General features: G+C 42.5%; 1 protein-coding gene across 1 annotated transcript in view; it reads right to left on the bottom strand.

The window, feature by feature from the left end:
• The window catches only part of LOC122559441 (uncharacterized), a 96,244-nt gene that overhangs the window by 63,946 nt on the left and 7,747 nt on the right, over nt 1–24,551 (bottom strand). Inside the window, exons 2-5 of the mRNA XM_087996897.1 lie at nt 19,853–19,950; nt 13,334–13,431; nt 8,168–8,242; nt 1,960–2,026 (exon numbers count right to left, since the gene is read on the bottom strand). Coding sequence (XP_087853023.1) covers nt 1,960–2,026; nt 8,168–8,242; nt 13,334–13,431; nt 19,853–19,950 — 338 coding nt within the window. The remainder of the gene's footprint in view (nt 1–1,959; nt 2,027–8,167; nt 8,243–13,333; nt 13,432–19,852; nt 19,951–24,551) is intronic.

Raw genomic sequence — 24,551 nt, 5'->3', positions numbered from 1 at the left:
CACCAACGCCCTGGAGTTGTTCAGGGAGAGGTGGCCGCCGCAGGGAGTGGACTGCATTATTTCCCCCTCCAACTCTATTTTGATTTGATCCCTGCCCTCCCCTTCACTGTTTGATCACACAGCATTGCCCTTTGATGTGAAGGGCAGTGTTTGTCACTGGCCACTCGGGTGTTTCCTTTCTTCCTGGTGGTGGAAATTGAATAAAGATTCGTGTACTTTGTGTCTCTCACTGTGTCTTACACCTGCACACACACAGCATGGGTGCTGGGGAAAAAATAAGCACTACCGCAGTTAGGCGGTAGTGTGGGGTAAAAAAAACTGGTTGTGGTACCGGACGGTGGGGATCTTTCACTGTGTCTCACACCTGCACACACTGGGAAAAAGCATTGCCTCAGTTAGGCGGTAGAGTGGGGGGAAAGAGAAAAAACCTAAATGGTTGTGGTCATTTGGAATTTGGCATTCTTGCATTTGTCCTGATGAGCGCAAAATGAAAAGCTGCTGCAGCATCAAAATGGAGAAAGATTGCTGGCAGCTCAGAATGGAACATGGCATATACAGAAAGGTTTAATTCTAGTACACTTCCTGTAATTTTCGATTGGAAATGATTTGTCCTTGGACTGTATGGCTAACATGGAATGTGTGATGTAAATGTAAGAGCATTGAGGTCCATAAGAGTTGAACATGGTGCATGGAGACAGGGGATGTCATTTTCCCCTCTATGGAGGTGGCAAGAAAGCTAGTGAGAAGGGTCAGTAACATGTTAGCCCCAAAACGATTCTAGCCATGCCCCCACCCAGTTCCCATCAGTTCAGCAACGGGGTTCTGTCCATAAGCTACCTTCTCAAGCCACCACCAATTACCACCTCTAAGTGTTCAATTAACAACACAGAAGGGCTTCACCAGCCACCAGCCCGATTACCTACCTTCCTCGCTCACGAGAGAAGTGACTGATTAGATTCGCTACAGTGGGAAAGCAGGCTCTTTGGCTGAACAAGTCCACACTGACCCTCTGAAGAGTAATCCACCCAGACCCATTTCCCTCTGACTAATGCACCTAACATTAGCGTGGCCATTTCACCTAACCTGCACATCTGGGATTGTGGGAAGAAACCGGAGCACCTGGAGGAAACCCACGCAGACACGGGGAGCATATGCAAACTTCACACAGTCACAAGAGCCTGGAATCGAACCAGGTCCCTGGGCACTGTGAGGCAGCAGTGCTAACCACTAAGCCACCGTGCCACTCAATTTGCATTCCCTGTTTGGTAACCAGGATAACCTGCTGGCCGAGTTGTGGAGGGGTATCTGTATTTGCCTCCGTCTGGGGTAGCAACTGGGTGTTACCACTGAAAAACAAACACATGCCCTCCGCTTTAACTCATTGAGCATCCTGTCCCGACCATCCCATTCTGATCTCCAACATAATTGCCTCCTGTACCTTCCCCCTACACTTGCCCCTGAAGGCTAAACAGCTTGAGCCTCCAGGTTTTGCTTGTACATTCCTTAAGGCCTGTCCCCTCTGATTGGGGAAGAATCCTCAGGCACATTCAGACTCAATCCAGCAGATTTTCTCATTGGCCGGAGCTGGTTTAGGGTTGCGATTCGGAGTTTGTTGTCCTTGAGGACACCCAGAGAGGGCCCTCTTTTGATGCAGTGGCAATGTCCTGACCCCTGGGACATAGAGACCTAAGTTCAGGTCCCACCTGCTTCAGAGGTAAATGGGTTGATTCAGAAAAGCAGGTTAATTAAAAAAAGTAAAGGCACCCAGAGCACTAAACCCTGGCCAGGCTCAATTTAACTCTGTAATCTTCAAGCTAAAATGTTTGTGCTTTCACAATTTTATGAATAAGATGTACTTGTGCAAACAAAGCCTCTAGCAACATGTTTGAAATATATAAGCTACTCCATTTTTTAACAAAGGCATCACAGGAATGATTTCTGTTAACGACCTCTTCTTACCTCAGTGTCCTGGAAACGGCTGACAAAGTCAGCAAAGGAGAATCGTGATAGTCCAGCCATTCCTAAACTGCAAAGAGATGAAAGTAGAAGCTGTTTAATAATTATCTTCATTCTGACAATAAACATCGACATAAAAAATCTACCCTGTCAGCAGAACACACACTGAACAAAGACACAATCACCACAGATTAGGAGGAAAGCACAGACAGACACAATAATCCCCAAAGGCAAAAATGGAGTTTAATATGGTCCGCAATCAGAGCTGCAAGTTCTGATTAGTGGCTTGTAATATCCTCCCCCTCCCCCCTCCCCCAGGTACAAAACTATTCCAAATGCCCACACATATGTAACATACAGCAGTGTTTCTCTAGTGTGTGGGGATAAGGCAGGGAAGTAGAATTGAAGATTATCAGGTGTGAACTGGAATATCCATGTGGCTACAAGACTAGGCCAGAGGCTAGGAATCCTGCACATAGTAACTCACCTCTTGTCTCCCCAGAGTCTATCCACCATCTACAAGGCACAAGTCAGGAGTGTGAAGGAACACTCCCCACCTGCCTGGATGAGTGCACTGAAGAAGCTTGACACCATCCAGGACAAAGCAGCCCACCTGATTGGCACCACATCCCCTACATTGACTCCCTTCCCCACCAATGCTGTGAGGCAGCAGTATGTACTATCTACAAGATGCACAGCAGAAATTCATCTGTGCTCCTCTGAAAGCTGTTTCTGGACCCACAACCACTTCCATCTAGAAAGACAAGGGGAGTAGATACCTGGGAACACCAGCGCCTTAAAGATACCTTCCAAGCCACACATAACCCTCACTTGGGTATATATTGTTGTACCTTCAGAGAAGGAAGGTTTGGCGGTCATATTTGGAGTCAGGATGTTCCACCAATAACTTCATGGTTGTAAATTTGTGATAATAATGGACCACAAAGCCCTGCTGGATCTCCTTAAAGAGGACAAGGAAGTGCCGTCCGCAGTTTCAGGCCAAACTCAGCGGTGGGCTGTATACTAAGTGTGTACAATTACAGGTTGGAACACTGTCCCGGGAAGGCAAAGTGGTAAATACTCATGCATTGAGCTGCCTCCCACTGGCAGATACACCAACAGTGGTGCCTGGAAGTGGTTTTAAATTTTCTGGATACGCTTCCAGTCACAGCTGACAATAGCAGACTTTGGACACAGGTAGACCCAGTTCTGCCAAAACTCAAACACCTGGTGATGGTGGGGGAAGCCAAAGGGCCATCACAGCCAGAACTGAAACCTTTTTGGACTGGAGAGACCAGGTCACATAGAGGACGGAATATTATTATGGGAAGCAAGAGTGATTGTCCCAAGCAAAGGTCCCTGCCAGATACTGGCTGAACTCCATCAGGGTCAACCAGAGGTTTCCAAAATGTGTACGTTAGCGAGATATTATGTCTGCTGACCAGGATTTGATGATGACATAAACATGTTGATTGGGCAGTGCCCAGAATGCCAACAAGGACAAACATTACTGCCAGCAGGTCCCTCACATTCATGGGAATGGCCGGGTAAACCCTGGACTCGGTTACACGTCGACTATACAGACCCTATCATGGGCTTGATGTTCTTAGTCATTGGCTGGATGTGCATAGCGTTCACTTGTCAAATACAGGGACAACGATAGAAAAACTGTCTGCTTCTTTTGCAAGACACAGACTCCCTGAAGTGTTGGCCACAGATAATTTACCAACAGGGAATTTGAGTATTTCCCGAAGTCGAATGGTATTCAACATATTAGGAAAGCTCCATACCATCCAACATCAAATTGTGGGGCGGAAAGAGAAATCCAATTGATTACAGGCTTAAAGAGAGCGTATAGTTTGACTAGATTCCAAACTGTCCAGATTCTTATCTGATTATACTACATGCAACTACAGGGATAGGTCTAGCTTAGTTGCTGGAGGACACTCCCCTTCAGGTTAAATTGGATCTTCCCAGACCTGAGGGGGGAAAGGGTGTGGGGTGTGAGAGGGTGAAATGGCATCAGGAATGCTAATGGTGGACACAAGACTATGTTAAGCAACAGAAACAGTTTACTTCGGGGATGACGTTTGGTGTAAGAATCACAGGAATGGCCCCATGTGGCTAAGAGGCATGGTCAACGCAAGGTCAGGTCCCGTGATGTATAAAGTTCAGGGAGGTGTGACGGTCCTGAACGAGCATGTGGACCATACGAAAGCTGCAAACTCACAAACGGTGAGGAAGTACTTGGTGCCCTGCTCCTCGACAACCTTTCCAACTGTTCTGGAACCCATGGATTCTCCCTCTCCGTCAAACTTTGAAGATACCTCAGAATCTGAGATGGACATGGCAGCTGTCACTGCCACGACACCTTTGCTGCCTAAAGGGGGGAATAAATTTCTTCCGAAACGCTCTGGGCGCAAGAGGCAAGCTGCAGTGTGTTACTCTTTGCCTGTATCAAAGGGAAACTTGGAGGCACTTGGCCCAGTGCTAAAACGCCTCAGGAGGAGCTACAAAAAAAAGATCCGGCCTGTGTCCTCAGACTCAGAGGGGGAGGGATGTAGAGAATGTAACATGGTCAGCCAGGTAGACGTCACAGTATATGAGTTCCCTGATTGGGGCTATTAACCTGATCCAAACAGGGAACTCTGGCTGACAGATATAAACAGGAGTGTCAGAGTGTCTATTCACTCTGAGAGCTAGCTCTGAGGGAGCTGGGTCAGTGTCAAGGACTCTCCACATGTAAATAAAGTGTGACTTGGCACTGGGGTACTGGCCTCTGGAGTTATTTCAGCATCCATAAAGGATTTCTAAATAAATTCACTCATGGGATGCAGGCTGGACCAGCATTTCTTACCCATCCCTAGTTGCCGTGGATACAACTGAGTGGCTGATGGTCCATATCAAAGAGCATTTAAAAGTCAACTACCTTGCTGTGGGTCTGGAGTCTCATGGTAGAACAGGTAAGAATGACAGTTTCCTAAAGGATATTTTGGGAATCAGACAGGGTTTTTTCTGACAATGGTTTGATAGTCATCATTAGACATTTAATTCCGGTTTCTTAAAATAAAATGAATTCAAATTCCACCATTGCTGTAATGAGACTCAAACCCAGGTGCCCAGAACATTACCTCGGTCTCTGGATTACTAGTCTAGCAACAATAATTCTGACCCTTAGCCTCCCCTAGGCTTCTATAGCTCCATTTAGAAAGGATTGATGAGATGGTTCTAGGAGTTAATCCACTGGGCCTAAGTTAAGGAACAGAAGGGAAGCAGTTATCTTATGTGGAGATTTTCTGGCTACAGTTTGAACACTGATGAGGAGATAGATGAGCAAAGTTTTCAAAGTTGTGTAGATAAATTAGAATAGTGATATTAGGATAGGTTAGTCACCCTTGGGAAAAACAGTGCTCAAGGTAAAGAAGGAGAGAAATTTTCAATGTCTGTGATGGAGAACTTTCTCAACTAGTGGACTGGATTTTGCCAGGTTAGAAGGAGCACAGAAAACAGAACTACAAGGAATGATGAGGAGACACCTCAGCCTTTTCGTTCTGGGTGGCACGGTGGCACAGTGGTTAGCACTGCTACCTCACAGCGCCAGAGACCCGGGTTCAATTCCCGCCTCAGGCGACTGACTGTGTGGAGTTTGCACGTTCTCCCCGTGTCTGCGTGGGTTTCCTCCGGGTGCTCCGATTTCCTCCCACAGTCCAATGATGTGCAGGTCAGGTGAATTGGCCATAGTGTTAGGTAAGGGGTAAATGTAGGGGTATGGGTGGATTACGCTTCGGCAAGTCGGTGTGGACTTGTTGGGCCGAAGGGCCTGTTTCCACACTGTAATGTAATGTAATCTAATCTAATCTAAAAAATAGGGAGAGGTCAACTTAGAAAACCAAACTCTCAGAGATGGTCAATCGAGACACATGTTCCAGCTAATAGACAGTAATGATAAGAAAGACAGATAATCTAAAGTTTGACTGTTCAAATGGCTCAGTAGGCAGCTCTAATACTTTTGCACCAAAAGGTGCTGGGTTCAAGTCCCACTTCAGGACCACGTGTCCCTAAATGGACTCAGGAGAGGCAGACCAGCTTGTAGTATGGGTGCCAGTCCACGGTCCACATAAACATGGACCACTAATGGCATCCAACTGTAAAACAACCAGTCCCACAAAGAGTAAACCTCAACCTGGATTATTAGCCTCGAGCACATTGTCCTGTCTACAGCCAAACAGCTCATGACCAGTTCCTCACTACGACCTTTGTATTCTGGAGCCTGGTGGAGATTCAGGCAAGGGCTTGAATGGGTTTTCAGTTTCTTCATTCTTGGTACAGTGCATCGAGGGGTCAAACGTGGCTCACTGAGTAGTGGTTTTGCCTCTGAGTCACATGTTTATGGGCTCAAATCCCAACTGGGAGATTGCATGCAAATTCTAGGCTGAGGGAATGGTACACTGTTGTTGATGTACTCTTTCAGATGACATGCTAAACTGCAGCCTGGTCTGGCTGTGTACAAAATCTAAGGACACAATTGGAGGAAGAGGGGTAGCATTCTGCAACAAACATGACGAGAAACACATTATCTGTTCATTATCCTGTTATTGTTTGGGGTAATATACTGTGTGCAAACTGGCTGCTCCTTCTCCTACATTACAATTGTGACTATACACACGAAATATACTTAATGAGTTGTGAAGTCCTTTGAGATTGTAGAAGCCCTACATAAATGTAAATTATTGTTTTTTTAAACTGTTTATATATGTTTGGATAAGCCACTTTAGAGAGTTCTGTAGAAGAAATCATGTGAAGCCATATAATTCCATTTATCCTAATCTGTAGCACCATAGTGCAACAGGAGATTAAAACACATGGTCAGCCTGAAGATCATGAAGCAGTGTTTCTTTATTCCACTAGCATCAATTCTTTAAAAACCTGAAAGGAAATTAAGGTCAAACTAACAAACCATAGTACTTGCATAGAATTAAGCATATAGTTCATATCTGGTTGAAGAATTCCTTTAGTGAGTATCGCCCTCTCTCTATAAGGCCCTTTCTGACAAAGTAATGCATTGTGTGAGCTGAGATGTCACCTTTTTTATACTGATAAAACCTTAAGTTATCTCAGGACTGTGATTTCAGAGAAGTTCTGGGATTTACATATTAATCAATCGAAACCGGTATTCCCATTCTAAGTGACTAGAGACTTAACAGCAATCTAGGTTTGTTCAATACATCGCATCAGTTGTATGACACTTTGATCTTTTACTATAAATTCTGTGTCCTATGATCCTGCCCCACTATCTAGCTGATGAAGAAGCAGCACTCCAAAAGCTTGTACTTTCAAATAAACCTATTGAACTATAACCTGGTGTCCTGTGATTTTTAACTTTGTCCTTCTACCAAAGACTGCTTGAGTTCCCCTACCCATCCTATTCCTCACCATCGCCACCTGTACTGGAGGCCTTGCCACAACAGGTTACTGTCTGAGTAAGATGCTGAGGAAGGTGTTAGTTGAAATAATGGAAGTGTCGTCAGGCTGGTGTGAAATATTAGAGTTTGCTAATGTATATAGCCTGATAAGACTGCAGCACAGAGATGAGTGATCAGATTAACACAGACAGAACCTTCTTCTAAAGATGGGTTATTGGTTCCTGCTGTTGTGCACAGTGAGATCCCAAAGGGATTTTTAAAAAATCCATTGCAGTGATATTAGTTGAGGAGGAGATTTTGACCTTGGCACTGGGATAGAACTCTCTAGTTCTTCTTCAAAATAATGACCAAGTGATCTTTTAACATTTGACCTGAAAGATGTTTTTTTTTAAACAGTATCAGATCTCTCCAAGCACTGCAAAAACAAGAATGTGATCATCCAGCCTCCAAAAGGTAGGTTCTGGTTCCACCTCAGCTGGCAGGGCCTGCTCATGGGATCCAGTGACAAATTAAACCTGAGGCAAAGCTGACTTCCTCCCTTGAATTTCATACACTCTGTTCCTTCGAGGCTAATTATGATTTGGTATCTTCACCTCAACCATCCCACTGTCCTCTCCACTGATACACTGAAAGTCTGAGCGAGTAGGGAAGGAACAAAATGAAGAATAATTTGGTTTCTTCAGTATTTCACTGAGATTCCCACCTATATTGTCAGGACCAATACATTCATTAACCTCCAATAGTTAACAAAAAAAATCCACTGGAATACATTTAAATGTTATAATTACCTGCCAAGGAGATCGTTGACTTGTTGAGTATTTAAATATCCACATAAATTCCAAAGAATCCTTGTCAGCGCCTCTCTGTGCCAAATAAAACAGTTAATGGTCGATGAGTGGTTAATATGCCATCAACGACTTACTTTTATCTGGCTCTTTAAAGCACTAAAGTCTCCCAGGTGCTTCACAAGAGAATTATTAACAGCATGCTGGAATTCCCTCCCTCATGGCATTGTGGGTCAACCCACAGCAGGTGGACTGCAGCGGTTCAAGAAGGCAGCTCACCACCACCTCCTCACAGGGCAACTAGGGACGGGCAATAAATGCTGTCCATCTAGCAACACCCACTAATGAAAAAAAAATTTAAAAAACACATTCAGCCAAACAATGCAACCTTTGGACAGATGACTAAAACCTTAGCCAAAGGGAGAATTTCAAGGAGTGCCCTCAATGAAGAAAGTGATGTTTGGATTTGCCGAGGTTCCAGGATGGAATTCCAGAGTTTAAAACCTCGAGAGCTGAAGGCACAATACAGTGATTGAAGGGATGCTCACAAGGCTAGAATGTGAACAGTATAACGATTGTACTGGGTTGTGATATTGGAGGAGATTACAGAGAAAGTGGGAAAGGGGGCTAGGGAGAGGTTTACGAACCAGATGGGGACTGTAAAATGGAGGTGACTCCAGATCAGAAGATTGATCAGTGAACACTGGCTGATGGGTAAAGGGGATTTGAAGCGAGTCAATATATGGGCAGGAGAGCTTTGAATAAACTCACCTTTACAGAGTCTGAAAGATGGGAAACTTGCCCAAAGAGCTCTAGAATAGTTCGCTATGTTATTAGCCTATTTAAAAATATCACAAATTCATCTTTTGGTTACCTTGTGCCAGGATTAATCCAAAGGGTTAAGCAATTGTAATTAAAATCATAATATTACAAGAACAATAATAAGTACTTTCACTATGCCAGATTTTAAATGCTAATTAAAACAAAATCGCCCCAGTTCCTGAGAAAGTTGTTTTCATTTGGAAGAGCCTTAATTCTGGTTGGCACCCAGTGTGGCTAAAAGCCAACCAGGTAAGTGATTCGTGCCAGTTTCACACTGAGCATACATTATCACTACCCAATTACCTGGAAAGGCTCACACTAATAAAGCTGCAAGATACTCCCACAGATTTTCCACTCACTTCTCTTGGCTCTGTGCCTCCCTGCTTTTTACAGCTTCGAGGGAGAAGGAACATTTATATAACACTTTATCATGTCCTCGAGATGTCTTATAATGCCTCACAGCCAATGAATTACTTAAATCTTAAAATGTAATTTAAAACATGCTCCATTCTTTCCATTGGGGTTTTCATTTTCTCAGCATTCCATATCCCAGTGGAAAAGAAAACCCTCAGGCAGAAATAAAATAACTCAGATGATGGCAGTGGCATTGTGGTAATGAACCGTTGGTTAACACTCTGGGGTAATAGATCCCACCATGGGACATGGTGGTGTTTCAATTCAAGTCTAGAATGAAATGCTAGTCTAATGTAGCCACTGTTGTGAAAACCCATCTGGTTCACTTTGGGGAAGAAAATCTGCCATCCTTACCTGGCCTGGCCAACATGTGACTCAATCCATAGCAAAGTAGTTGACTGTTAACTGCCCTCTGATGGTGATCCTAGCAATGCACTCATACCAAGGGGCAATTGGGGATGAGCAATAAATGCTGGCCTGGCCATTGACTGCCACATCCATGAATAATTAACAAAACATTTGGGAGCTGGCTCATGGGATCAGATGCCCAACGAATGTAGATGTGGTCAGGAATTGTGACGTGTGATTAATCTGCATCTGTTCAATGTAATCGGTGCTGTCTGATAATCCAAGTGACATAGGTGGACAACGGTAAATGTGCTGGTGGGTGTTTGCCTGTCTCAGCAGGAAGCCCAGCATCACATACACTGTAGTACTTAGTGTCAGCCTTCACCCACTAGAGGGAAGTTTACTATGGCTGCAGCTGGGGAGTGATTGTGGAAGAGTGTCTGAGTGACAGGGGATGTAGGCTGTGTAACACAGCAGCGTGTGGAGGTTAGATTCTCAGATACAGTGTTCCAGGCCGTGGCATATGAGGGAAAGAGGAGGGGAAATGTCCTTTATCCACAGAGGACCCTGAGGAAATCCTGCAGACAAGCATTGAGGTGGGAATAGAAGCATGCTGTCACAGATACAACCAGATGGACTTACCAAATGTGAATGAAGTGATATCTGCAATGCACCTCGTTTATTTATTCACCATGGGATGTGGACATTTATTGCGTATCCTTAGTTGCCCTTGAGAAGGCAGTTATGGACTGCCTTCTTGAACCGCTTGCTGTAGGTTGACCCACAATGTTCTTAGGAAGGGAATTCCAGAATTTTAACACAGTGACAGTGAATTAATAGTGATACATCACAGTCACGCCTTCTTAGCCACTGACAGTATTATCCATACCTCACTCTGAGGCTGCAGGTCTGTTAGCAAGAGGTACTAAATTCTTTACGTCGATGAAACCTGGCTTACATTCAGAGAGCAGAAATACACTTGGAACCTCCTGCTGAAACTCCTTCACTGCCTCTGTCCGTATCCCTCTTTGAGCATCACCTCCCTCTCACTCTGCATCAGTTGAGGTGCTGGAAGACCAAAGGTTAGCTAACGTGGTGCCACTGTTTAAGAAGGATGGTAAGGACAAGCCAAGGAACTATAGACCAATGAACCTGACGTCGGTGGTGGGCAAATTGTTGGAGGGAATCCTGAGGGACAGGACGTACATGTATTTGTACTGATTAGGGATAGTCAACATGGCTTTGTGCATGGGAAATCATGTCTCACAAACTTGATTGAGTTTTTTGGGGAAGTAACAAAGAGCACTGATGAGGGCAGAGCGGTAGATGTGATCTATGTGGACTTCATTAAGGTGTTTGACAAGGTTCCCCATGGGAGACTAATTAGGTTAGTTCTCACAGAATACAGGGAGAACTAGCCATTTGGATACCGAACTGGCTCAAAGAAGACAGAGGGTGGTGGTGGAGGGTTGTTTTTCAGACTGGAGGCTTGTGACCAGTGGAGTGCCACAAGGATCCTCTACTTTTTGTCATTTAATAAATGATTTGGATGTGAGCATAACAGGTACAGTTAGTAAGTTTGCAGATGACACCAAAATTGGAGGTGTAGTGGACAGCGAAGAGGGTTACCTCAGATTACAACAGGATCTGGACCAGATGGGCCAATGGGCTGAGAAGTGGCAGATAGAGTTTAATTCAGATAAATGCAAGGTGCTGCATTTTTGGAAAGCAAATCTTAGCAGGACTTATACACTTAATGGTAAGGTCCTAGGGAGTGTTGCTGAACAAAGAGACCTTGGAGTGCAGGTTCATGGTTCCTTGAAAGTGGAGTTGCAGGTAGATAGGATAGTGAAGAAGGCATTTGGTATGCTTTCCTTTATTGGTCAGAGTATTGAGTACAGGAGTTGGGAGGTCATATTATGGCTGTACAGGACATTGGTTAAGCCACTGTTGGAATATTGTGTGCAATTCTGGTCTCCTTCCTATCGGAAAGATGTTGTGAAAATTGAAAGGGTTCAGAAAAGATTTACAAGGATGTTGCCAGGATTGGGGGATTTGAGCTACAGGGAAAGGCTGAACAGGCTGGAGCTGTTTTCCCTGCAGCGTCGGAGGCTGAGGAGTGACCTTACAGAGGTTTACAAAATTATGAGGGGCATGGATAGGGTAAATAAGCAAAGTCTTTTCCCTGGGGTTGGGGAGTCCAGAACTAGAGGGCATAGGTTTAGGGTGAGAAGGGAAAGATATAAAAGAGACACATGTGACAACTTTTACACACAGAGAGTAGTGCATGTATAGAATGAGCTGCCAGAGGAAGTGATGGAGGCTGGTACAATTTAAGAGGCATTTGGATGGGTATATGAATGGGAAGGGTTTGAAGGGATATGGGCCGGTTGCTGGCAGGTGGGACTAGATTGGGTTGGGATATCTGGTCGGCATGGACGAGTTGGACCGAAGGGTCTGTTTCCATGCTGTACATCTCTATGACTCTATGAGTAAGTGCCAAATTTACCAATGTTCTTATGTTATGTCAGACACTTATCACTGGGAGTGAATCTTGTACTCAGAGTTGTAGTCATCATCACCAAGACCAACCTCACATGCCGTCACCAAATGATAATTTAATCCCAAACCAGTTAGTGAAGTGCAAAGCTAAGCACTCATATTTTTCCTGACAACAGATTTATTCACAGAATGGAGTATCACATATGTATGGTTCCTACCTCCCAAAATACCTGTGTACTAGCAGTCTCTCTTTCTATGTGCTTTAAGTACTTACTTAAACAATCCCCTTCACTTTTGTCTCTTAATAGATAATTTACCCACAATGAACAACAAATTGTAACTACCTTGTCAAAGCACCCAAGACTTCCCCAAACACATGCGCAGCAAGTCGAAAGAAACCAGCAATTACCACAAGCTGCCAGGGATCCCTTTAAACTGGTGCTGTAAGGGTGCATGGGGAGAGAAAGAGGGCTTCCTCCATGCTACTGAATACTTGTTCAGCTTCATACAGTTAAGATAGGGTGTTAGGTAGAATAACAAGGTCTCACATGTCAGCATTGAAATCAAATCACCTACTATATAATGACTGACATACAAGCTGCCTGTTCTATTCAGGCATGTACTCCTAATGTCTGCATTAAGTCCATCACTCACATGACATTTGGCAAGGCTTGTGCTGGGCATATGCACACAAGGTGCAAATGGCATTTCGATAACAGAATTACACTGGTAGTGCTAAATGTATGGATGCTCAGAACCTAAACTGCAGTCCTAGACTATCCTCAAGGAAATTGGGATATGATGGGCCTAATGGCCTCCTTCTGTACTGTCATGAAATACACTGTTGGACAACAAGAATAAGCATTAATTAGTAATAATCTCATGCCATTCCAGTATTAACTTTGCATTAACAGGGACATACTGGAGAATCCAACTCCTTTTGTCACTTTAAAGCAACAGTCAACCAACAAACTCCACACCCCAAATAAACTGCGATGTATTAAAAACAACAGGACGATGTATTATCCATCAAGGTTTTTGGCTTTCTCCCAAAGGAAGTGCTGTGTAGAATTTATGACTTACTTTGAAACTGTGCCTGCTCCCTTAGGATCATTCGTCTGAAACATCCGCTGAACTGTTTGAAAACTGGAGTTCAATTTCTCTCTGATCAAAGCCCTGACCTGGAGTTAAAGGAGTCACAGCACACTGTGATAATCATGATAGGAAAATGACAGATTAAATCAAATCAATGCTAGACATTCCCAGTGTGGGGTTTACACACATGCCCTCACGTCCATGCACATTGATAAAACAGGCAAGAATAAAAATACACGTTTGCATCTGTGGAGAGAGTAGCTAAGTTAATATTTCAAGTTGATGAACTCTTGTCAGAACTGCGTAAAGCTAGATTTTAAAGGAAAAGAGGATGGGGAAAGAACAAAAGGAAAGATTGGTAATAAAGTGAAACATAGGAGAAGAACAGGCCATTCAGCTCACTGATCCTGCTCCATCATTCAATACAATCAGGGCTAATCATCCTCGTTTTTTTTTCTCATTGTAACCCCATATCCCCTTACATTGTTATTATTTAGAAAACAGTCAATCTTCACCTTACTCAATGACTGAGTTTTTATAGCTCCCTGAGGTAGAGAATTCCAAAGTTACACCACCCTCTGAGTGAAAAAACATCTCTCCTCATCTCCTCATGAAGATGGGGGGATGAAATAATAAGATGGATGATGGTGCGATGCAGAAGGTGGTGATAATGGTACAATGAAAGAAATAAAAGATTAATCCAGATGGGGGACATAAGGCAAACAGTTGCTGCCTGAAACAATGTGAGCAGTGGCTATAATTGCAGTCTATGTTCAGAAATCAGTAAAGTGTCTTAAAGGAATAAGAACTGCTACTCCTCAAGCTTTTGATTCATTTCATCAGGACACTGCATGAAACCAAAGACAGGTTTCTGTTTTTTATTGCAGGTTATGACTTACTAGAGCTGAAAATGTGTTGACTTACTAGGGTCATCACAAAGATTAAAGTTTTTATAAAGTACATCAAGTCCCCAATTTACCTGACTTTCAGACCCAGGTTGATAGAAAGTGTGGACCAGGTTTATGTACTGAACGAGAATCATTATTTATTACAAGAAATTAGGATCTAGCTACATTTAACCAGTTATAAACCATTAGCATATAATAGTTAACTAAAACTTTAACCCCGTTATAAACTTCCTCTCACACCCACAGAGAGACAGAGTAAATTGGGTGGCAGGGTGAAATGTGAGCAGGATGTTATGAGAATACAGGGTGACCTGGACAGGCTAGGTGAGTGGATGGATGCATGGCAGATGCAGTTTAATGTGGATAAATGTGTGGTTATCCACTTTGGGGGCAAGAACAGGAAGGCAGATTACTACCTAAATGGAGTCAAGTTAGGTAAAGGGGAAGTACAATGACATCTAGGTGTCCTTGTACATCAGTCAATGAAAGCAAGCATGCAGTACAGCCGGTAGTGAGAAAGCTAATGGCATGCTGGCCTTCATAATAAGAAGAATTAAGCATAGGAGCAAAGAGGCCCTTCTGCAGCTGTACAGGGCCCTGGTGAGACCGCACCTGGAGTATTGTATGCAGTTTTGGTCTCCAAAGTTGAGGAAGCACATTCTGGCTATTGAGGGGGTGAAGCGTAGCTTCACAAGGTCAATTCCCGGAATGGTGGGATTATCATATATTGAAAGATTGGAGTGACTGGGCTTGTATACACTTGAGTTTAGAAGGATGAGAGGGGATCTGATTGAGATGTATAAGATTATTAAAGGATTGGACACTCTGGAGGGGGGAAGCATGTTTCCGCTGATGGGTGAGTCCAGAACCAGAGGACACAGTTTAAAAATAAGGGATAGGCCATTTAAAACAGAGTTGAGGAGAAACTTCTTGACCCAGAGAGTGGTGCATACATGGAATGCTCTGCCCCAGAAGGAAATAGAGGCCAAGTCTCTGGATACTTTCAAGAAAGAGATGGATAGAGCTCTTGAAGATAATGGAATCAAGAGGATAAGGGAGGAACAGGATACTGATTGTGGATGATCAGCCATGATCATAATGAATAGTGGTGCTGGCTCAAAGGGCCGAATGGCCTACTCCTGCACCTATTGTTTATTGTCTATAATTAGGTTATAGACAAGAGGAAAATCTGAAAGTCTTTGTTCCCAGGATCTGTTGTTGAGATTATTCTTTTGACTCTTTTACTGGCCAGCACTTTACTTCAGTTGTCTTTCTCTGGTTGCTTCTACTGGTTGGCAAGAAACACAAGGTGGCTGGTTCACTCATAAGAAGTCTGACTTATCAGTGAAAAGTCACAGCTTACAGCGACTGTTACAGGAAAAAGAAACTGATTTTCTTCATGTTTGCAGTGAGTTTTGACAATAGAGAACACAGAGACCACTCCTGAGCTGGGGAAGCATTGAACACACACTCTCTCTCTTTCTCCCTCTCTCTCTCTCTCTCTCTCACTCCCTTTCTGTCTGTCACTTCTCCCAGCTTACCTGAGAACCAATCACACCACTTGTTGCTAGGCATAAAGATCTTTGTCATTCATAACTAGTCACTGGTCCATAGACCAATCAATTTCTTGTTGCAAAAAAAGCAGCATCTGTATTCCTTGCCTTTGCTCCAAATAGTCTGCAACATTGCAATCACTGCTTGTTCAAACAGGCATTTACACAATATCTGCAATGAATGTCAAGTTAATTGCTTTCTGAAACTGCCACCACTCTTTCAAAATCAGCTTGTTTTAAAACAGTTCTTTCTTAATTCTATCTACAGCTTCAAAAAAACTCAAAATAAAAAAGACATAGTCATTACATGGTGTGGAGGAGTATTCCAAAAGCTAGTGCTTTCAAATAAACCTGTCAGACTATAAACTGGTGTTGTGTGATTTTTAACAGAGTCATTTGTGGCCAATACAATATTTTAGTGTAACCAATGTCAGATATGTAGGCTTGTGGCCCAATGACTGGTAGATCACATTAAACCAGCACGGCCATTCAATTGTTTGCAATAGGCAGGACACTGACTGCACACATCCAGCTCAGCTGTAAAACTCAGAACATAGTGCCAAAAATTTAATGTGAATCTGTAATGGTACAGTTGTAGACAAATAGGAAAACCTGAAAAGACAATTCAGTAAGTCTTTGATCCCAGGTTCTGTTGTTGAGATGATTCTTTTGACTCTTATTGTGCTATGAATTGTGCTAATAGCCAATTTAAGATTATCAATCAGGCTTGAATACAGCTTGCTTACTCTTACTAAAGGCTATAAAAGAGGACCCAATTCTCTGAAAACTCAAAAAAACATGTTCATGATATTGTGCCTTTATCAACTCATCCAAGATTTAAGTGATAACTGATCCCTGCTGCATTCTCAAGACAACACCTCAACTAACCAATCAGTACCCTTTTCCTCACACATCATTTCCCCTTCCCTTTGAAATCTGGTATTTTTAAAGCTGATTCTCATTGCCCTTCTTCCTCCCAAAGAGGGTCACCATGAATAATGCAATTGATTTTGAACTGATTGTCACTTCTTCTCTTTGAATGACTCACTAATTGAAGAAATCAATTCAATCTTGTCCTTTCTTTTCCTCCATGTTTTTAAATTTGTTCATGGGATATGGGCATCGCTGACTAGGCCAGCATTTATTGTCCATCCCTAATTATCCTTAACCACCATAGTCCAAGCAGTGGAAGTACATTCACAGTGTAGTAAGGAAGGAAATTCTACGATTTAACCCAGTGATAGTAAAAGAACAGTCATATAGTTTCAAGTCAGGATGATGCATGGCTCAGATGGGAGCTTGCAGATGGTATCTGGTCCTGCTCCCATTCTAGCTGTTAGAGACTGTAGGTTCTATGCTCACCAGTGGATCCTGGTCCCGCTTTCGCTTAGGTCCCCATGATGAATCTCTAATGCTCTTACTCTCATCTTAGAAATCAGACTCATCCATCCCAGGAATCAGACTTATAAGTCTGTGCTATGCTATATATTAAGACAGGGCTTCCCAAAGTGGGGTTGTGATGTTCAGTGAAGTCATGAGCTGTAATTCCAGAGTCAGGAACTCCAAGGGCAGCAATGGTTACTGAGGTACTCTGCCTCTCTTCTCCTTGTCTTATAGGTCTTCTCTCCCACATTGACATTTCCTGTCCTGACAGCAAATGTTCCCTCCAACTATAGCATTATTCAGTGTCTGGATTAGGTCTCAACAAGTTGGTCAGCAACGAAAGCGACCAGAAAGCTGGTTAATACCAGCAGCAGTGGAAAGAGATCCTGAATTGGAGTATCAGGCTGAATCAACATGTTCTATAGAAGGGAAATTCGGCTTGACCAATTTATTGAAGCTCTTTGAAGAGGTTGTGTGCATGGTGAAGAAAGGAGAACTGGTGAATGTAGTGTACTTCAATTTCTAAAGGCATTTGGTAAGGTGTGACATCAGAAAAATAAAGGCCTGTGATGTTGGGAGTAATGTATTTGAATGGATAGAAGATTCGCTAGCTAACAGGAAGCAAAGAAAGAGCATACCCGGGTCTTCTTCAATTGCTGCTGACACAAATATAGGCAGGAAAGAAAATTTTGATATGAAGATAACAAGGCTACAAAGAGATATTGAAAGGTAAGTGAGTGGTCGAAGATTTGGTAAATGGAGTATAATGTGGAAAAATGTGACACTGGACAATTTGAAGAATAAAAAGCAATTTATCTAAATGGTGGGAGATGCTCTGAAATGCAGACTGGTCTGGGTGTCTTACTGCAAGAATCATAAAAGGTTAGTATGCCGGTACAGCAAGTCATTAGGAAATCTAATTGAATGTTAAGGCACATTGTGAGGGAAATCAATTACAAAAGGAGGACACTGATTCAACCACATCTTGAGCAATGTGCACAGTAATGGCCTCCTTATTTAAGGAAGGATGTAAATAAGTCAGAAGCAATTCAGAGAAGATTCACAGACTAATAGCTGGAATGGCTGGTTTGTCTTAAGAGAAAAGGTGGAACATGATAGGCTTGTATCTGCTGGACTTCAGAAAAGTAAGAAGCAATTTGCTTGAAAGGTATAAGATCCTGAAGGGTCATGACAGGGTGAATATGGAGACGCAGTTTACTTTTGTGGGAGAACTATAGCTCATTGCTGAAAAAATAATAGATGCCCAATTAAAACAGAGATGAGAAGAAACATTTCTTTTGCTCTCATGTTCATGAGTGTTTGGAACTCTTTTGCTAACAGATTGCAAAAGCAGGATATTTTGATATTTTAAAGGCTGCAGTGGATAGATTCCTGACAAACAATGGGGTGATTGGGTTATCAGGATAGGGAGGGAATATGGCGTAATCAGTTAGTCATGATCATATTGACTGAGGTACTGAATAGTCTACTCCTGCTCCTAATTTTGTTATTTTTTCTTTCTTTCATATCCAGTGGTCTTACACACAACTGACTCTTTTTCCCCATCACCAAATGACCTGTGTATTTTTTTTCATCTATTAATCTCCACCAGTTATTCACTTGTGTTTTCCAAATGATTAATTTACATGTAAAGCCTGCTAAGGGCAATGCAAGTCATCAAAGGTGAGGGAGAGGTAGGGAGCAAAGTCTAAGTGGTGTTGGAAGGGGAGATAAAGTATTGCACCCCCTGTTGGTCCTGATTTGTATGTTTTCACACATTAATTGACCACTTAAGGGCCTCAATCAACAGGAATGGAAGGTGGTAAGAAGACTTTTCATGGGCATTCTCGACAAAGACCTAATTGGGTGGAGGTGAGAATGAGGGGTGCCCCCACCTGCCATCATTTACCATCAGTTAAATGCCTCCTCAACATCATACCCACCATTGGTAACATAGTGGTGGCAATGAATAGTAGGAGTTTATTTTCCCTCTTTTGATAGTTGATGATTCAATCTCAAGACACTGACAGCTCTCTTCTTGCTAAGACTTGGGAGACGGGCATCACTGGCATATAATTGCCATCCATAACTGAATTGCAATTTTAGATTAGATTCAATTCCCTACAGTGTGTAAACAGGCCCTTCGGCCCAACCAGTCCACACCGATCCTCCGAAGAGTAACCCACCCAGACCCACTTCCCTCTGACTAATGCACCAACACTATGGGCAATTTAGCATAGCCAATTCACCTGACCTGCACATCTTTGGACTGTGGGAAGAAACCGGAGCATCTGGAGGAAACCCACTCAGACACAAGGAGAATGTGCAAACTCCACACTGACAATCACCTGAGGCTGGAATCGAACCAGGGACCCTGGCACTGTGAGGCAGCAGTGCTAACCACTGAGCCACCATGCCACCCAGATTATCTACTTTAATCTCAGCAATTAACAATGATGCACCTTAACACTGTAATCCAAAATATCTTCTCCACAAGAGAATGGGCAAGGACTAAAATTCAATTCTAAAAGGAACCTGTTTGGTATAAAGATAGTGTCTCTACCACAGGGTCAGAAGGTCTAGGTTTATGCCCTGTTTCCCCTGGTATATGTGAACAGGTTGATTAGAATTATCTGGAAGAAAACTGATATGCTTATACCAACCTTATTTGTGTCATATGTCTGTCTGGGCGAACACGCCATTGAGAAGCGACCTATTGCAGTGTGAGCCCGTGATCTGTTATCATTGCCTGCTGTAAACCCTACAAGGGAAGAAAAAAATGTACACAGGGCATTTAACAACATCCAAACAACAGGAAAGTAATCACCCCTCTGGAAACACTCAGCATTTTATTGAGAGGAAATACAAATTGTTAAAGATACAGCTGTCTTTATTTTCCCTTAAGAACTCTGTCACATCTCCTATCAAGGGTTTTCTGTTCCTGATACAGATTTCTGGCGTTCACAGTACTTTGCTTTTCATTGAAAAGGAAAGCGCTGACCTTGGTTGAGCAGCTCCATAACATTATTTTCAATTGATAGTTCCAAGGTTTCACTGTTTAGTTTGCTTGCATAATCTTTCCCTCAAGGACACCGAAAAGCAAGAAGTAATGCCTGTGAAAGGCAAGTTAGTCATAGCTGTGAGCTTGACGGATCCACTCCCACAGGCAGTGTGCTCTCTGTTCATATACTGTACTGCAGTTCATCACATTTTGCATTCTTCAAATCTGCTACCACAAATATGCTACCATCTTTTTTAGCGATGGATGAAAATCATTTAAGCCCTGTTGTTACAAATCTAGGCTGAACTCAAGTATTATAAATCAAGTTCAATATTTCTTTAAATTACAGTCATCTAATTCAAGATAACAGATGTGTTACAGCATAGAAGGAGGCCATTCAACCCATTACCTACTGTCATTACGTACTAATTTCCTTTGTATATTATTTCTAATCAAATAACATTTTATACCCTCGTGAATGTCTCAATTGAACTTAGCTCCACCACACTTCCAGGCAATGCATTCCATATCCAAACTACACACTGAGTGAAAAAACTTTCTCTCATACATTTGCTCCTTTTGCAAATCACTTTAAATCTACACCCTCTGGTTCTTTTTCCTTTTTTCTACTTTATCCAATCTATTCAGCCCATCCATGATTTTGAAAATTTCCTCTTGGCCTTCTTTTCCTCAAAGAGAACAGTCCCAATGATTTTAAATAATCCTCTTAATTGCATTTCCCTCAGTTTCAGTTTGTTGTGTGGAACAGAGGATGGTGGAGATGTTGGCGTGATGGCAATGTTGCCAGATCAGTGATCCAGAAGCCCAGGCCAATGTTATAGGGATGTGGGTTCAAATCCCATCACAGCAGATCGTGAAATTTAAATTGAATTACTGAATGAAGCTGGAATTGAAAGCTCGTCTCAATAATGGTGACAATGAAACAGTCATGAAGACCCATTTTGTTCAAGGTTAAATAACACTAGAGGAAATTCTTGGAAAGAATGGTGTTATCCAAATTGAGAATCCAAGTTTTTAGACTTCAGAGATAAAGCAATGGTGTAGTAGTAATGTAGTAACTAGTAATCCAGAATCCCATGTGTAGGGACATGGGTCTGATACACAAGTGTGTCAGGTGTGAAATTTGAATTTAATATAAAAATCTGGCGTACTGGTGGCCAAGTAACTACTGTTCGTTGCTGCAAAAACCCATCTGGTTCATTAATGACCTTTAATGAAGGAAATCCACTGTTCTTGAATGGTCTGGCCTACATGTGACTCTAAGCCCACAGCAATGTTATTGACTTTTATCTGCAATTTAGGATAAATGCTGGCCTAACCAATAATGTCCACGTCCTAGGAACAATTTTTTTAAAGGTGGAAAAATTAAACATATTGAGTATGACATTTGCCCCATGATATTAATGATCATTTTCACATAATTTGGAGGTGCCGGTGTTGGACTGGGGTGGACAAAGTTAAAAATCACACAACACCAGGTTATAGTCCAACAGGTTTATTTGGAAGTACTAGGTTTTGGAGCATTGCTCTTTCATCAGGTGGTTGTGGAGTATAAAATCATACTACACAAAATTTATAGCAAAAGGTTATATTGTGATGTCACTGAAATGATATATTGAAAAAAACTGGATTGTTTGTTAAGTCTTTCATCTTTTAGAATGACCGTGTTAGTTTCAGTTCTTTTATATGTAAATCCCAGAACTTTTTTAAAGTTACGATCCCAAGTTAGCTTTAACAATAGGTGTCAGCTCAGATAATGCATTGAAGGTGTGAGGTTAAAGTCTGTCTGTGTCCCAATGTTCACAGTGATTCTGTTTCTAAAGTGGGATTAACAAAATCTTACATTGATTTATGCAGTTTGTGAGCAAAATAAAACATAATTTTGCAAATACAAATTCACACCACAAACTATATGTGTGCGCGTGCAAGGGAGACAGAGTGAGTGTGAGCATGTGGGTGTGTTTGGGGGTGTGTGAGTGGATCTATGAGAGAGTGTGTGCATGTGTATGAGTGTAATAGGGTATAAGTCTGTGAGAGGACGTGTGTGTGGGTCTGGGTGTGGGGGGTGTACGTATAAGAGAGAGCTTGTGTATGAACGACGGTCTGCGTGAGTATGTGGGTCTGTAGGAGAGAGAGAGTGTTTTGTGTGTGTGTGTGTGTGTGTGTTATACCCGCGCTTGTATGCTTGTGTGAAAGAGAGTGTATAGTGAAGTGGGGTCACCTGTAGTGTGACATGAACCCAAGGTCCCAGTTGAGGCCATCCCCATGAGTACCGAATTTGGTTAGCAGCCTCTGCTCGGCCACTTTGTGTTGTTGCCTGTCCCGAAGTCCGTCTTGGAGAATGGTCACTCGAAGGTCCAAGTTGAATGTCCCGGTCCGCTGAAGTGTTCTCCAACTGGGAGGGAGTACTCCTGTCTGATGAATGAAGTCTGCTTGTGGATCGTCAGTCATTTTTATTCTTTCAGGGATTATGGGATTTCCTGGCAAGTCCAGCATTTGATGCAACGAGATCATCTCAGAGGTCGGTTAAGATCTAAATAGATTGCTGTAGGTCTGGAGTCACATGTAGGTCACATTAGATAAGGACTTCCTTCCTTAAAGGGTACTATTAAACCAGATGGTAACAATTTTATAACAACGTTTGCAGTTTTTACAACCACTGGCAGTGTTTAATGCTCAACATCTCACCAGTTTTTGGGTTTGCTTTTGTTTAACTGAATTTCTCCATCTACCATTATGGAATTTTAACCCATGCTCCAGAACATTAGCCTGGGGTTTGAATCCTTAATCCAACAATAGTGATGCCCTCACCCAAAATCTAGAAGTTGATTTGGCACAGTTTCAGAGGTTTTGGAATCCTAAAGAAAGGTCCCTGGACTCAAAATGTTCACTCTGTTTCTCTCTCTGCATGTGCTGCCAGATATGCTGAGTTTCTCCAGCAATTTCTGTCTCTCTTGACTTTGTAGGGCAGCCCCACTCAACCAAAAGACAAAAGTGAAATTAAAATTCCCTCTCTCTCAGCTACACGTTTCCCTTAAGATTAAAAAAGCCAAATTCCAGGACTCTCCAGCAAACCTGAGGCTCCGTTATTTAACTTGCTGAGTTGCCAAACAATCGAAAATTTTACAACATTAATTGACGATGCACACAAAACCCTGTAATTCTAAAGTAGGTCTCAAAAACTGTTTTAAAAGAAACCACCATGGCTACGGAAGCGCTCACAATTGTTAACTTTAGACACAGAATTCCCACTGGGTTACTAACTGAAAAACCAGAAACCCAAACTTACAATAAATAACATTTTTTAAAAATATGGAAATCCCACAGTTTACAACACATAGTAGAAATTGAAACTTAATCTGCCAAAAGATTGAATTTTCAAGTCTGAGCATTATAGATTTTTTTATGAAAGGTAGGAAAAGATAGTTGAAGTAAAGATCAGCCACTTTCCAATAGGTTAATGGAGCAGATTGAATATGTCAACCATAATGAAATGAGACATTTTAAAGCTCACTCACTGCTGCGATTTAGCTCATTTGCAATGCAGCTGCTTTAGGGAACGTTACAGTAAGTTGGGGAGATGATAGTGGTAATGTCACTGGTCCAGTAAGATCTAGGGACATCTTTTAACAATTTTATGAAGGGATATGCTGCAACCACTATTGTGGAAACATTACTTAGGTTTGAAGGAGGTTGGTCATACAAGGTTACTCATATCAAATTCCTTATAATAAACAGATACCGTTTCAGGTGTGATCCTGAATTGAATTGAATTGAATTTATTGTCACATGTACCAAGGCACAGCAAAAAGCTTTGTCTTGCGAGCAATACAGGCAGATCACATAGAAACTGTTTCGAAACTGGCTGGTGTGTGTGTCCAGACTTCTGTACCTTCTCCCCAGTGGTACAGGTTGTAGAAAAACATTGCCAGGTTGGGATGTATCTTTGAGAAAGCTGGCAGCCTTTCCTTGACAGCGGGCCTGGTAGATGGATTCTATAGATGGGAGGTTGGCCTTTGTAATTGTCCGGGCAGAGTTCAGCACTCTCTGTAACCGTCTCTGATCTTGAATGGTACAGTTCCCATACCAGGTCGTGATACACCCAGACAGAACGCTCTCAATGGCGCGCCTATAAAAGTTGGCAAGGGTATTCACCATCATGCCAAATTTTCTCAGCTGCCTGAGGAAGAAGAGATGTTGTTGGGCCTTTGTAACCAGTGCGTCCACATGAAGAGTCCAAGAAAGCCTGTTGTGGATGACCACCCCCAGGAGCTTGACACTCTCCACTCGTTCCACCTCTGTGCTGTTAATGTGTAGGGGGGCATGAGTAACATTCCACC

Source organism: Chiloscyllium plagiosum, unplaced genomic scaffold (assembly GCF_037043375.1).
Source record: "Chiloscyllium plagiosum isolate Xiang-an unplaced genomic scaffold, Cpla_swu_hap1 HiC_scaffold_19, whole genome shotgun sequence".
In the NCBI taxonomy this organism is placed as follows: Eukaryota; Metazoa; Chordata; class Chondrichthyes; order Orectolobiformes; family Hemiscylliidae; genus Chiloscyllium; species Chiloscyllium plagiosum.
Note: the sequence above shows the minus strand (reverse complement) of the source record. Positions and strands in the feature narration are given on the sequence as shown.